Genomic DNA, 15,774 nt, shown 5'->3' with positions numbered 1-15,774 from the left:
TTTGAGAAATACTTGTGTTGAAGTTTGCAAGTCCCGTAGCATGCACGTATGGTAAACGTTATGTAACAAATTTGAAACATGAGGTGTTCTTTGATTGTCCTCCTTATGAGTGGTGGTCGGGGACGAGCGATGGTCTTTTCCTACCAATCTACCCCCCTAGGAGCATGCGCATAGTGCTTGGTTTTTGATGACTTCTAGATTTTTGTAATAAGTATGTGAGTTCTTCATGACTAATGTTGAGTCCATGGATTATACGCAGTCTCACCTTTCCATCATTCCTAGCCTCTTCGGTACCGTGCATTGCCGTTTCTCACATTGAGAGTTAGTGCAAACTTCGCCGGTGCATCCAAACCCCGTGATATGATACGCTCTTTCACACATAAACCTCCTTATATCATCCTCAAAACAGCCACCATACCTACCTATTATGGCATTTCCATAGCCATTCCGAGATATATTGCCATGCAACTTTCCACCGTTTCGTTTATCATGACACATTCATCATTGTCGTATTGCTTTGCATGATCATGTAGTTGACATAGTATTTGTGGCAAAGCCACCATTCATAATTCTTTCATACATGTCACTCTTGATTCATTGCATATCCCGGTACACCTGCGGAGGCATTCATATAGAGTCATACTTTGTTCTAGTATCGAGTTGTAATCATTGAGTTGTAAATAAATAGAAGGGGTGATGATCATCATTTTTAGAGCATTGTCCCAAGTGAAAAAAAGAGAAAGGCCATAAAAAATGAAGAAGGCCCAAAAAAATGAGAGAAAAAGAGAGAAGGGACAATGTTACTATCCTTTTACCACACTTGTGCTTCAAAGTATCACCATAATCTTCATGATAGTGAGTCTCTTGTTTTCTCACTTTCATATACTAGTGGGAATTTTTCATTATAGAACTTGGCTTGTATATTCCAAGAATGGGCTTCCTCAAATGCCCTAGGTCTTCGTGAGCAAGCAAGTTGGATGCACACCCACTTAGTTTCTTTTGTTTAGCTTTCATACATTTATAGCTCTAGTGCATCCGTTGCATGGCAATCCCCACTCCTTGCATTAACATCAATCGATGGGCATCTCCATAGCTCATTGATTAGCCGCGTTGATGTGAGACTTTCTCCTTTTTTGTCTTCTCCACATAACCCCCATCATTATATTCTATTCCACCCATAGTGCTATATCCATGGCTCACGCTCATGTATTGCGTGAAGGTTGAAAAAGTTTGAGATTATTAAAGTATGAAACAATTGCTTGGCTTGTCATCGGGGTTGTGCATGATGAGAGCATTCTTGTGTGAAAAAAATGGAGCATGACTAAACTATATGATTTTGTAGGGATGAACTTTCTTTGGCCATGTTATTTTGAGAGGACATAATTGCTTAGTTAGTATGCTTGAAGTATCATTACTTTTATGTAAATATGAACTTTTATCTTGAATCTTTTGGATCTGGATATTCATACCACAATTTAGAAGAATTACATTGAAATTATGCCAAGTAGCATTCACACTTCATAAATTCTTTCTTTTATCATTTACCTACTCGAGGACGAGCAGGAATTAAGCTTGGGGATGCTGATACGTCTCCAACGTATCTATAATTTATGAAGTATTCATGCTATTATATTATCCATCTTGTATGTTTTATGGGCTTTACTATGCACTTTTATATTACTTTTGGGAGTAACCTATTGACCCAGAGCCCAGTGCCAGTTTCTGTTTTTTCCCTTGTTTTAGTGTTTCGCAGAAAAGGAACATCAAACGGAGTCCAAACGGAATGAAACCTTCGGAAAACTTATTTTTAGAAAGAAAGCAATACGGGACACTTGGAGTGCACGTCAAGGGATCAACGGGAAGAGCACGAGGCAGGGGGGCGCGCCCTCCACCCTCGTTGGCCCCTCGTGGCTCCCCTTACCGACTTCTTTCGCCTATATATTCCCATATACCCTAAAACCTTCGGGGAACAGAATAGATCGGGAGTTCCACCGCCGCAAGCCTCTGTAGCCAAGAAAAACCAATCGGGACCCTGTTCCGGCACCCTGCCGGAGGGGGGATCCCTCACCGGTGGCCATCTTCATCATCTCGGCGATCTCCATGACGAGGAGGGAGTAGTTCACCCTCGGGGCTGAGGGTATGTACCAGTAGCTATGTGTTTGATCTCCCTCTCTCGTGTTCTTGAGGTGATACGATCTTGATGTATCGCGAGCTTTGCTACTATTATTGGATCTTATGATGTTTCTCCCCCTCTACTCTCTTGTAATGGATTGAATTTTCCCTTTGAAGTTATCTTATCGGATTGAGTCTTTAAGGATTTGAGAACACTTGATGTATGTCTTGTCGTGCTTATCTGTGGTGACAATGGGATATCACGTGATCCACTTGATGTATGTTTTGGTGATCAACTTGCGGGTTCCGCCCATGAACCTATGCATAGGGGTTGGCACACGTTTTCGTCTTGACTCTCCGGTAGAAACTTTGGGGCACTCTTTGAAGTACTTTGTGTTGGTTGAATAGATGCATCTGAGATTGTGTGATGCATATCGTATAATCATACCCACGGTTACTTGAGGTGACATTGGAGTATCTAGGTGACATTAGGGTTTTGGTTGATTTGTGTCTTAAGGTGTTATTCTAGTATGAACTCTAGGATATATCGAACGGAAAGAATAGCTTTGTGTTATTTTACTACGGACTCTTGAATAGATCGAGCAGAAAGAATAACTTTGAGGTGGTTTTGTACACGAAGTGCATCCAGTTTTGTACACGAAATTAAGTAAAAATAGCAGCAGTAAAATAAATAAAAATAGCAGCAGTAAAATAAATAAAAATAAAATGCGTCTGGAAGAGATTGTCCGTTTTGTACACGAAGTGCATCCAGTTTATGCCGTAACCCTCTCAACTTTCTTGCACATGCTATGTGGATGAAATGATGATATCATGCCAAACTTTCAACCTTTTCAGAGTTCATTTGAAATGCTTTTCAATTTTAGGGTCTTATAGCTCAAAATAATTAGTAAATGCATGAAAAATAACAAATGAAGTCAGAAAGGATTGGAAAATGATGATGTGGCTTTGAATGGTGCATTTTGAACACACAAAAAGTCAGGAGTTCAAATAAGTTTTAAAAAATGAAATCCCTTTGTAACAGACGAGTTTCCAGATGAAATCCTGATACTTTGAAAGAGATTGTCCGTTTTGTACACGAAGTGCATCCAGTTTATGCCGTAACCCTCTCAACTTTCTTGCACATGCTATGTGGATGAAATGATGATATCATGCCAACTTTCAACCTTTTAAGAGTGCATTTGAAATGCTTTTCAATTTTAGGGTCATATAGCTCAAAATAATTAGTAAATGCATGAAAAATAACAAATGAAGTCAGAAAGGATTGACAAATGATGATGTGGCTTTGAATGGTGCATTTTGAACACACAAAAAGTCAGGAGTTCAAATAAGTTTTAAAAAATGAAATCCCTTTGTAACAGACGAGTTTCCGGATGAAATCCTGATACTTTGAAAGAGATTGTCCGTTTCTAACATGCCATTGGTGGCACGAACCGGGACCAATTCCACCCTTTGGTCCCTGTTGGTGGCACGAACCGGTACTAATGAGGCTGTGGCCCCACGAGCACCTTTAGTACCTGTTCGTGGCACGAACCGGTACTAGAGTTTCTTACTAGCTAAGCAGTTTTTTAGTCCCACCTCGCTAGCTGAGAGGCACTAGGAGCGGTTTATAAGCCCTGAGCGCAGAGACGATGAAGAAGAGGCGCAATGCTCACGTTGCTTAGCTTCAAGCCTTGAGGAATAAGGTAGACTGCATCGAGCTATGTGCAGTGCAGTCTACACTATTCCGAAAGGCTTGAAGCAAATCAACGCGCATTGCGCCTCTTTTTTATTTTTAATCATTAAAAACAAAAAGAATTTTCATAAAGAACTTTTTTTGATAGAAACTTTAATAGCAGAAAGAATTATCATAAAGTAAAATAAATAAGTAATTAGAAACAAAATAAAATAAAATAAATAAGTTTTTTGTTGTAAGTAGAAATAAAACAAAATAAATATAGCAAACAAGAAAATAAAAAACTAAATACAGCAAAAAGAATTTTCATAAAGAACTAATGGCACTAATAGAAAGTTTATGTTTTCTAAAACTAATGGCACTAACACACAGTTTATAATTTTGCTGACCTAAAAGCAAAAAGAATTAAAAAAATAAAGCAAAAAACAAAAGAAAATAAATAATGCAAAAAATTTAAAAAACTGCCACCTATTGGGCCACCACGGCCTGAATACGACTAGAAACCCAACCTGGGCCAGGATTCAGGCCCGCAGAAGGCCCAATAGGCCCACAGACAGCACAGTGTTACATTAGGCCCGTAAGCCTGCATTTGAGACGAGCTCGAGAGGGCAGCCGCAGTGGGGCTTATAAACCACTCCGAGCCCCTCTCAACTAGCGAGGTGGGACTAAACTTTTGGCCGCGGGCAGCGCAAGGACTTTGGTCCCGGTTGGTGGCACCAACCGGGACCAATGCCCCCCCTTTAGTCCCGGTTGGTGGCACCAACCGGGACCAAAGGCCTCTGCTTCCCGCCCTTTGCGCTGGTGAAAAGAGGCCTTTAGTCCCGGTTGGTGGCACCAACCGGGACCAAAGGGAGGGTATTGGTTCCGGTTGGAGCCACCAACCGGGACCAAAGCCTTTGCTATATAAGTAGCACTTTGGAAATTTGCGGTGTTCCATCGCCAGTGTCCCCCCGCCCGACGACGCCGCGAGCTCGATCTACGCCGCCAGGCTGCCCCGTCGTCGTCGCCGTCGCCCGTGCCCCCGAGCCCACGCCATCGCCCGTCGCCGTCGTCCTCCGCCCCCCGCCGCCGTCGCCGTCGGCATCCGCCGCGCGCCCCCGAGCCGTCGCCCCGTACGTCACCATTGCCGCCCTCCGCCCCCGGCCCGCCGCGGTCGCCGTCGCCCTCCGCCACCCATGTCGTCGCCCTCCGCCACCCTGTGAGCGCCGCCCCGATCCCCTCCTCCTCCTCCCTGTAATATGGATGTGTAGTTAGATTTGTGTAATTAGATTTATATGTGTAGTATTAATTTGGATGTAATTAGATTTGTATGTGTAGTATTAATTTGGATGTGTAGTTAGATTTAGTTGTTGTAATTAGATTTGTATGTGTAGTTAGATTTGTAATTTAGTTGTATTAATTTGGATGTGTAGTTAGTTAGATAATTTAGTTGTTGTAATTTAGATGTATTAATTTAGATGTGTAGTTTAGATTTTTTTCGTGATATTATTATTGAATATGCAAATGTTTGTATGTTCATATGCAAAGAATTTATCAATTTTTTCATAGAATTTTTATGATTTTTTCTGTTGTAATTTTGTTCATAGAATTTTTATGATTTTTTTGTTCATAGAAATTGTGTATGATCAAAGTCATTTATGTATGTTCATATTTAGAAGAAAAAGAAGGAGAGAAAAAAGGAAAATAAGAAGGAGAAGAAGAAGAGAAGAAGAGAAGAAGAGGAGAGGAAGTAGAGGAGAAATAAATAAGAAGATGAAAAAGAAGAAAAAAAAGAGTAGAAGAAGAAGAAATAGATCTTCTCCTCTATTTCTTCTTCTTCTCCTCTTTTTTTCTTTTTTTTCTTCGATCTCCTCCTCTATTCCTTTCTTCTTCTCCTCTTTTTTTGCGTCTTCTTCCTCTTCTTATTTTTTATCGGGTATGTCGTTGTCGATATATGTACCCCCCTCCCCGATAACTTTTAGTAAGTACTACCTAGAAAGTGTTTAATAGAATTAGTTAGAAAAATAATAGTACTAGTTAAACTAGCTAGTTTATTTTTAGTAAGTACTACTTTATTCTATTTATAGTAAGGAAATTAATAGAATTAGTTTGTTTTTTTAGTTAAAGCAATTATTCCCGCATCGACGTCGACGATGCCTATCCCGCATCCTCGTCGTCGACTCGGCGGAGGAGGCCGGCTTGATCAGAGGGCCATGTCTGGGACTGGGCTCCGCCGGGCTGGTTTTGGGAGGTGCTACCTTCCGGTGGGCGTAGGTTGGTGAGGAACTAGCCCGTCGTTGACCTGATCCTTGTTTGGTGGTGCTCGCGTGGGCCAGTGCCGAGGCTTCCGGACACCGCGGAGGAGGTACGTCACCGTGTCAGCGAGGAGGACCAGCACGTCCGTTGCTACATGGTTGCGTTGGAGGGCAGGTTCGACAGTACCTGGCAGGTTCTTCAGGGATCTCACTGGAGCTATGATCCTGTGATGGTTCCGTCCCTTTGGGTGTCCACCGCCCGCGCCGATGTCCGTCGGGCGCTACTGTTCTAGCTGTACTAGCGATGCTATATGTATGATAGTATTCGAGGTGTATTAGTGATAATATTCGGCGATGTACGGACGCATGGAGATGATGTAGTTTTGCTTATAATTGAATGCATCCTAATTTGGATACTACTTTATTTTGTGATTTGATTTTGCTTATTGAATGCTCAAAGTGGAAAACTACTCCGATCCTACTTTGAATGCTAAAATTGGAGAGCACTATGATTAGTTGATAGCTTATAGGGTTTTTGTTTTCGCAGAAATCTAGGAGCCCCGGCCCCCCGGCCCCTCCATCATCCCCGCCGTCGTCCCCGTCACCGCCCCCTCCGACATCGAGGTGAGACCAGCCAAATCCTCTTTTAGAAAGATAATTAAACGATATTTCGGGTTGACTGTAAGTCTGTCGAGTCTCCACCATATATGAGAGGACGAAGAATCCCGACTGTGTTGTCGTGGGGGTAGCTTCTCCTTCGTTCCCGTGTGCTAGAAAATTTGGTGTAATGCACTCGAGAACGAAAGGAGGAGCTACCATCACCGACGGTCGCAAATGTCAGAGAGGAATCAGTGAGGGAGAGTTCCACCATATATATATGAGAGGACGAAGAATCCCGACTGTTGTCGTGGGGGTCGCTTCTCCTTTGTTCCCGTGTGCTAGCTAGACATTTTGGTGTAATGCACACGTGGACAAAGGGAGGAGCGACCATCACCAACGGTCGAATGTATACACCACGTGAGCTGAGAGTTTTCAAGAAAAGACTCGACAAACCGATAGTCAACCCGTGATGAATAATAATGATCTAACTTAGGTTTTTTAGTACATATATTTAATTGTAGATGTTTAATATTTGAATTATATATGAACATAGGAAATGTCGTACTCGGACGACGAAAGTCTCCCGGGGGAGTGCGACTGGTGCCACGACGACCGAGGTCAGTGCGACAGGCCTCACCTGGACGAAGATCGGCGCTTCAGTATTAAGCTGGAGGAGACGTTCGATGTTGAAACGGTACGCAACGACGACAAGTGTTATTTTTTCGTAATTAAGCACGACTTCAACTATTTCAGCGTGTACTTTTCATCTTTTACAATTTGGCTAGCTTATCCCATGCCATGCAAGACGCTACGTCTTGGAGAGGATGGGTTTTGAAGACCATGAAAGTATGGAAACAAAGAAAATTCACCTAAGGACCCATCATGATATAGATTTTGAAGTAAAGCTGTATAATTCTGAGAGCGTAACCCATTTTGGTTGCAAAAATTGGGAAGCATTTTGCAAGATGTATGGTTTTTATGAGGGTATGCTTGTCACCATGGATCTTGGTGATCCTGACATCGAGCAAGACAATATGGACATTTGGGTCCTTGTTGATACGCCTCCAATTCTACCGCTATGTGAGTTTCTCAAACATAGTTATTAGCTAATTTATATTGTTCATTTCAAAATAGTTGACAGCTTATTTTCATTGACAGCTTATTTTGATTGTTCAAACAATGTGCGGAACATGGTAGACAGAACCTACTACACCGATGGCTCTGAGTTAACTTATAAGGAGAAAACTCATCTGGTCGGATTTTGTACTGATATTGAGAATTACAATATCTACAATCAAACTCCTCATCATTATGGTCCTCCATACGTGCCACTAGTGCACGTGGTGAACTACGGTAACTACTATGGAGATACCCTGGTAAGATTTCTTACTATTACGACATCCGTGCATATTTTGCATAGTTCTAAAACTAGTGCATTATCATTGCTAACTATGAAGTTATTACTATGTTTTTCAACAGATAATCCCAGAGGATTGTGTGCCTCATTTAATGTATCAGAATGGTAGGCTTGATGTTTTGAATATACAACCAGGTCATCCTACGAATCTCAACTGTCCATGCCAGATTTCTAAAAGAAGTGGAGACATGCAAATCAAAGAATGGAAAAAATGTATGGACAGTCGCAAGGAGCTTCTTGGAAGCAAAAGGAAGCGAGGTGCAAGAATTGGAGACAGGATGATCTCCATTCTCCATAGAGTCAGGGTCTATATTGTTTTATGCTATTTTACCTTAAAGAGGGTATTTCGGTCCTACCTAATACTGATGATCATGTGCTAAGAACAATTAAGTAGGGTTGGTTCGATGACTGTGAGGATGATGATCGTATGACTTGTTAGTAATAACGAGTAGAAGTTGTATGATGATGATTAGTAGGACTTGTTATTATATATGATGATGCATGATGCGTGCATGTAGAGTTATTATATATCAGCGGGTGAAATGAACATGGATTGGATTGAAGTGAAGGCAACATGCATGTGGTGCGTGTCGAAAGTAGTACAATCCAAACTTGATCAAGTCCGGATTAGTATTACTTTCGACATGCACCACATGTTGCCTTCACTTCAATCTAAGCCATGTTTAGGCATAGCAGTACGTAGCGTTGGTAAACCAAGCACGGAGATATAAGAGAGGACACTTCTCTCTAATAGCTACCTAATAACAACCTAAATTAACCCCCCAAAACCCCCCAACCCCCCCCCCCCTTTCAAAAAAAACAAAAACCTCAGCTCCTGCCAGGTGCTGACGCGTGGATGCCTATTGGTCCCGGTTGGTGGCACCAACCGGGACCAAAGGCCCTCCTGCCTGGGCTCCCCGCACCGGCCACGTGGACGGCCTTTAGTCCCGGTTCGTGTAAGAACCGGGACTAAAGGGCTAGGGAATTAGTAACGACCCTTTAGTCCCGGTTCCTGAACCGGGACTAAAGGCCCTTATGAACCGGGGTAAAAGCCCCTTTTCCTACTAGTGTTACCTTGCTGTTTTTATATTTTCAGATTACAAAAACCTATATTTACCATCCATATTGCACTTGTATCACCATCTCTTCGCCGAACTAGTGCACCTATACAATTTACCATTGTATTGGGTGTGTTGGGGACACAAGAGACTCTTTGTTATTTGGTTGCACGGTTGCTTGAGAGAGACCATCTTCATCCTACGCCTCCCACGGATTGATAAACCTTAGGTCATCCACTTGAGGGAAATTTGCTACTGTCCTACAAACCTCTGCACTTGGAGGCCCAACAATGTCTACAAGAAGAAGGTTGTGTAGTACACATCAATTGACAACCCCTTTATCGCGTTGGTTGCAAGGTTCTTGATTGTTTGTGTAGGTACTAGGCGACTTACGTGTAGTCTCCTACTGGATTGATACCTTGGTTCTCAACAACTAAGGGAAATACTTACGCTACTTTGCTGCATCACCCTTTCCTCTTCAAGGGAAAACCAACGCATGCTCAAGAGGTAGCAATGCCCTCTACTCTTCTCTTCAAGATCCACGCCGGAAGGATGTCCTCTTGAGTTGGTGTCCATTGCAGCGTGTCCAATGTCCTGCACACCTGGAGCCAAAAATTTCTCAAGAAGACACATTGTAGCATGATGTGGTTTAGTGTTTCATGCTCTTGGTTGCATAGAGTGCAAACATCTTGATGTGGTATAGCCCCCTCCTGGCCAAGCGGTCTGATTTCCAGCATCTCACGACAAGAAGTATGGCAACTTGCGAGCATCAATATTAGTCACTGAATGGTCGTTGTTTTCCATTTGTGACCTATTTATGACAAAAAACAGTTGGTCAAAAGCTGGTCGTCTTTAAGAAAACTTAACGACCTTTTTGCTGAAATGGTCGTAGATAGTTACGACCAAAATAAAAGGTCGTAGATACTACGACCAATTGTTTTGGTCACTAGCAATCTGCCCACACCACGTCAGATCCAGCATACTAAGCTGACGTGGCAAAATTGCGACCAAATGAAAAGGTCATAGATTAGAATCAGCCTGCTCCAGTTCAGCCATCTATATGGGCCAAGCCCAATAATTCAGCTCATTTAATATATGTTTTCCTTGTTAATTTTTTCAGATGCATGGGCAAAGCCCAGCAATTCGGCCTTTTTATTTCTATGGAATTTGACATTCAAATTTCTTGTTGGGCCTCGGCCTTTTACAGTCCAATAATTTTTTTTGCCCTCGGCCTTTTACAGTCCCATTTATTGCCTCAACCTTTTACAGTCTACTTTTTTGGGGGACTCGGCCATGGCCTTTTAATTTAGGACTCATCACTCTTCAGTTCTGTATATGCGTCATTTTCAGTCAATTTCCAGTTAAAACATAGGCTATAAATGCAGAATATTTCTCAATATAGCCAAACGTGGTACATTACAATACTACATAGTATCCAGTTTTCTAATTCACAAAAATATCAAAAAATAACAAGCTCCAATGAGCTACTCTTTGCTGGGTGCGGGTTCTAGCTTCTTCGTCATGGAACTTGTTCCAGCAGTCGACACTTCAATGAACAAAGGACAACATCTACATGTTATAAACAGAACAATTAGGAACAAAATATAAACATAACATTCTGCATTTTGTGCAAAAATGGTTAGAGCAAAGAGGAGTTGCAGCAACAGAGCAAACCGAATCAAATCGAATATACACCAACATTTGCAGATGAATATTTTTGTTTGACTCATTTACTGATGCTCCCTTTAATTTTCAGGACTACATATTCTGAATCTACTAGTACTAGATACCAACCGATTAGAAAATAGAGCTGAGTTATACTGGTAGCGGTGGTGCTCAATTGCCAATGCTGAGGCAAATGGTAGATGCAGGCAGGTAATTAACGGTGGAAAATTAGCTAGCCTGCTCTCATGGTGGTTTTCAAAAGACCACATTGATCACGCAAGGACTCTTGACAACATGAATCACCAAAATTGTTGAAAAATAGAATAGTTCACAGGAGAGCAAGAAAATTCCAAAGTAGCACACAGGACCACACCTAGAAAGACTAATACACACACGTAGGCTGCTTCCAAGGTAGCAGCCTGAGAAGTTGTTCAATTCTCACATTTTAGGAATAAGAAGAAAAGACAATATAGCTTACATTATGCCTACATTGTGTCATATATCACGATCTGAATCAAACACACGAACATGGTTCCATGGATGAGTAGAGAGGGGAGGGGAAACAGTTCACCTGTACCAGAAGTGGCCCAATGTCGGTGGATGAGTCGCAAACACGACAGGGTGCTCTACATGATGATGCATACAAAATCATGCCAATTTATGGCACGATTACACAAGTCAACAACTGAATCCCCAACTGTATTTGCATATACTGCAGCAAACTAGATTGATATTATTTTTTCTTTTTGGTTGAGGTTGTGATTCGGTTAGGCGTCCAAGGGTGGCAGGAATGTGAAGTATAGGTAGCAGCAATGTACAACTAGCTAGAGTAGGAGTAGGAGGAGCAAAACCAAACCTTTTTTCTGCTGGATTTTGAGGCGTTGGAGGTGCATCTCAGATTCTCCTGCAGAATAGCAGTGAGGACGCTTCACCAATAGAGCAAAACCAAGGACAGAACTTGCTTCCCCAGATTGCCATTGGCCTTCACCACACACTCATACTTGTCCTGCAAATAATGCCATCATGAGTTCAACATCAGCCATCCACCTGCCTTCCAAATTAGTAACAATCAGAATAGATATACAACAAAATAATAAGTTGTGAGGAGCAAATTAGAAACCATCGTTCATTGAGTCGTTGATCTATTTGAAAGAAGCGGATGTCATGATTTTTTGATACACACAGTTCTATTATACAGGAGAGAAAAAAGTAAGAGTGTATCTTTAATTGCAAGTAAAGGTACAAAGCATGTGAATTGCAGCAAATTTTAATTCTTATTCTACATAACTCATAAATGATGATGTATAGTACCATACTATCAACTCTATAGTCCTACTGAGAACCAACTACCAAGTGGTCCCAAGAACTACACACATTGGTGATGCGTGCAGTTTATGTACCTCAAGTAGTTTACGGATCCTAATGAAATATCTACTACAATTAGTGAATCTGAGTTCTTAGTTCTTATCATATGTCCATTCACACAGATTACTACTTGAGAGCATATTCATACAAGAGAGGGAGGGAGGGAGGTTGGGACATATACATCTCATCTCGAGTGCCCAGCTCATGGACAACTAGGAATAGAAGGGGCAGTCGATCGTATCTCACAACAAGGTTGGAAGGGGTTGTCCTTGAAGAGGTGAATAGTGACGACCTCATCGACCAACAGCTTCTATGTCATGACGATGATACAGACGTGCCACCCATCGCCACCCATGGACGACCATGCTCATGGTGCTGGGGGCCATTGTGGCATGAACCAATGCCCGGTGCGCCTGCTCGCACACGATCAGGTTCACCGCCGACCTCAGAAGGGACAGGTTGCCGGCCACCGTGCTCACCCATGCCAGGATCAGCCACGTGTTGGTGTCCGCCGCGGGGGAGATCTCCGCCACCGAGACCACCACCCGTGCATCGAGCATCAGGACTGTAATGAAGCACAAACACAGTGCATGGTCTATCAGTAGCATGTTTGGTATGTTTGTGGTGCGGGGAATTTGGCATGTCAGTTGGTCCTATTGTCCTTTAGTAGAATGAATGATTGGCTGATCTGATACAAGTTAGGACCTGACATTCTGGATAGCATCTAAAACATTCGGAAATAATTGCACAACTATTCCAAAAATTAATCGTGCCATTGTTTGGTGTCCCTGATTATTGATGTCTGATTAATTATAGTTTGGAAGCATCTATGAATTTTGCCCAAAAATAGATGAAATTCACTCTATTTTCCATACATTATGACAAATGGCGTCGAAATGGCAGCAGGGCATGTATTTCATGCAATGACGGGGAAGGGGAGAGGAACTAACCTGTCGGGACATTCAACACGACATTGGACAGGAGAAGGATCACCAGAGCGAGGATGACCACCTTGGTTGGCGTGTCAATCCGTGTGTAGGGCTCCATGAACTCCCAGAACATGCTGGGAATGCCGGTTTTGTTGAAGCCGTCCACGGTGATGAACATCCCACAGAAGAAGAGCAGCAGTGGTAGGAGACCTGAAATTTGTTTCTCAGTGGCACCATAGTAAGCAACGGTGGATGTGAGTTTTAGTTTCAGAAAGAACAGACTGACAATCTAATTTGCTATGAACAATCAATCTAAAGGAGAAATCTAATTTGTTGTAAAAAGTTCAAATTGGATCAAATCATTTGAATTATTTCAATTTTGAAATAAAATCCATCAAGATGGGAACTGATGAATTCATTTTGCAGACTTGTTGGTTCAGTTAAATTATAGACGGACACCTGCTGGTTCAGTTAAGTGTAAACGGACGGACAGACAGACAATTACCTTCTCGAGGCAAGGCGGGCGTCCTTGAAGTCGAGGACGATGAGCGCGAGGGCGGCGGTAATGGCGCTCCAGGACATGTTGAGGTCGTCAAGCACCTTGGCGTCACCGTTGATGGAGGCAGGCTTCACCGGGTGGCAGCAGTGCGCGTCGCAACTGGCCGCGTCGGGAAGAACGGAGCCGTCCGGGCGGCGCGGGTGGGACATGGTGGTCGGCGAGAAGCGGTGCAAGGTGACATCGTCCTCGTCGATGAGCTCGACGGCAAGCGCGTGGTGGAAAGAAGACACGTCGAGCACTTGTCGTCCGACAGCTCCCCCAAAAGAGACAGAGCAGAATGGCAACGTTGACGATGACGCCGAGGAGCGTGGCCGACAGGATGACGAAGACGAAGTCGCCAAAGAAGATGTCGCTCTACATAGGAATGCCGAGGTTCTGTGGGTTGCCGATGGGGGTCGCCGCCGAGCCGATATTCACCGACGAGGCGAGCGCGAGGAGGAATCAGATCACGGCGCTCCCAAATCCGGACCAGGCCGGCGAGCCACGGGGTTCAGGAGTGGAAGGGGGAGGGTGCAGGGTGGGATGCAGGAGCTTCGAGAGGGATCTAGAGGAGCTTGAACCCTGGGGCGAGGGTGAGAGAGATCTATGGGAGGGTGAGGTGAGGAGGATCTCGACCTCGTCTACGGTGAGGGTCGTTGACGGTGGGGGTGGGGTGGGGGCGGCGACGGATCGAGATCTGAGGGAGGGAAAGGGCGGCGGTTGTGGGTGCATAGGAGAGGGGGGGCGAGAGGAGCAGTGCGGGTTGTGTTAGGGCTACGTGGGTGAGACGGTGAGGGGTGAAGGCTGCCATTGGATCCGGGACGATCGGACGGTGTTTGGTGCTCAATCCGCGTGACATGCTCATAGACGAATCAGAACGTAGTACACAGTTTGATGATATTATAACCATCTAAATTGGTCGTAAATCGATTAAATAGGGTGCTAAATCATGTCACTATTTTTTGAGTACCCAAAATCAGTTTTTTTGAAGAACGTAGCAAATAGTTATGGCCAAAATGGACCAAATATATTTTCTAAAATACTAGGCCATATTTAATGTACAATTGACAAATGGTTAGGTGTCAAAAGCTTTTGATCCACTGCTCGTGAAAAATAAAAAAATTCTGCCAATTCAGAAGAAAGCGGGTCAATTTGAACTACAATTGCCTCATAGTTTGCTCTTTATTTTTTCCAAAAATCAATTCTAGGTACATAAGTATCTATTTAATTAGAGGTACTCCTAAAGTTTTGCAAGATTCAACGCCTAGCTACGAACGGTCATGCCCGCCGTTTTGACAGCATTTCGAAACGGGATAAGATATTCAAAAAAAATAAAACCTTGGCATTGTGTCATTATATGTGACCTAGTTTCCAGGAAAAAATAACAAACTTGGACTACAAACAATGTCTTCAAAAAGTGTTCTCAGAAACGAGCTATCTTGTATGAAGTTCCATGGCTTTAAGGCAAATGGCCAATGTTGTGGCAACATTCATGACATAGTTTGTTCAAATGATATCATATTTTGCACAAGTCTGCACTTGGAATGACAAACAATGTTTCCTAAGAAAGTTTTCATTTTCTTTGCACGGAAATTTCATTTTCCACTTGTCGAATACCAAAATGAGTTTTTTTTTGTGAAAAACCTACTAAATAGTTGTTGCAAAATTGGACCAAATCAATTTTCTAAAATACTAGGCCATATTTAATGTACAATTGACCAAATAGTTGGGTGTCAAAAACTTTTGATCCACCTCTCGTGAAAAAAACAAATTTTCGACGATTTAGTAGGAAGCGGGTCAAATTTGAACTACAGCTGCCTCATAGTTTGCTCTTTATTTTCTTCAAAAACCATTTCTAGGTACAAAAGTATCTTATTACTTAGAGATATTCCTTAAGTTTTGCAAGATCCAGCCCCTAGCTACGAACGGTCATGCCTGCCGTTGACAGCATTTTGAAACAGGCATAAGAAATTCAAAAAAACAAAAAAATTGAAAACCTTCGCATTGTGTCATTATAACAAGGTTCGTCAAGGTTGTTGAAACCCAGAAGTTTTGAATGCAACTCCAGAATATTAAAGGACGTCACGAGAGACTTCGCGTCAACAGAGATGATCTGGCAAAAGAACTTGAGAAGGACAAGCATGATCGGAAGAAGCCCATCGG

At 42.8% G+C, this 15,774-nt stretch overlaps 1 protein-coding gene across 1 annotated transcript; it reads right to left on the bottom strand.

Annotated features, from left to right (window-relative positions):
* Positions 1-12,437: 12,437 nt before the first annotated feature.
* Positions 12,438-13,781, bottom strand: LOC109781898 (silicon efflux transporter LSI2-like). The gene is made up of 3 exons (XM_073497337.1): positions 13,579-13,781; positions 13,095-13,354; positions 12,438-12,709 (listed from the first exon to the last, which is right to left on the bottom strand). Exons 1-3 carry the CDS (start codon positions 13,779-13,781, stop codon positions 12,438-12,440), a joined length of 735 nt encoding a protein of 244 aa, XP_073353438.1.
* Between the last annotated feature and the right edge of the window lie 1,993 nt (positions 13,782-15,774).

Source organism: Aegilops tauschii, chromosome 4 (genome assembly GCF_002575655.3).
Source record: "Aegilops tauschii subsp. strangulata cultivar AL8/78 chromosome 4, Aet v6.0, whole genome shotgun sequence".
Classification (NCBI taxonomy): domain Eukaryota; kingdom Viridiplantae; phylum Streptophyta; class Magnoliopsida; order Poales; family Poaceae; genus Aegilops; species Aegilops tauschii.
The sequence above is the reverse complement of the archived record's forward strand: the minus strand, read 5'-3'. Positions and strand labels throughout refer to the sequence as shown.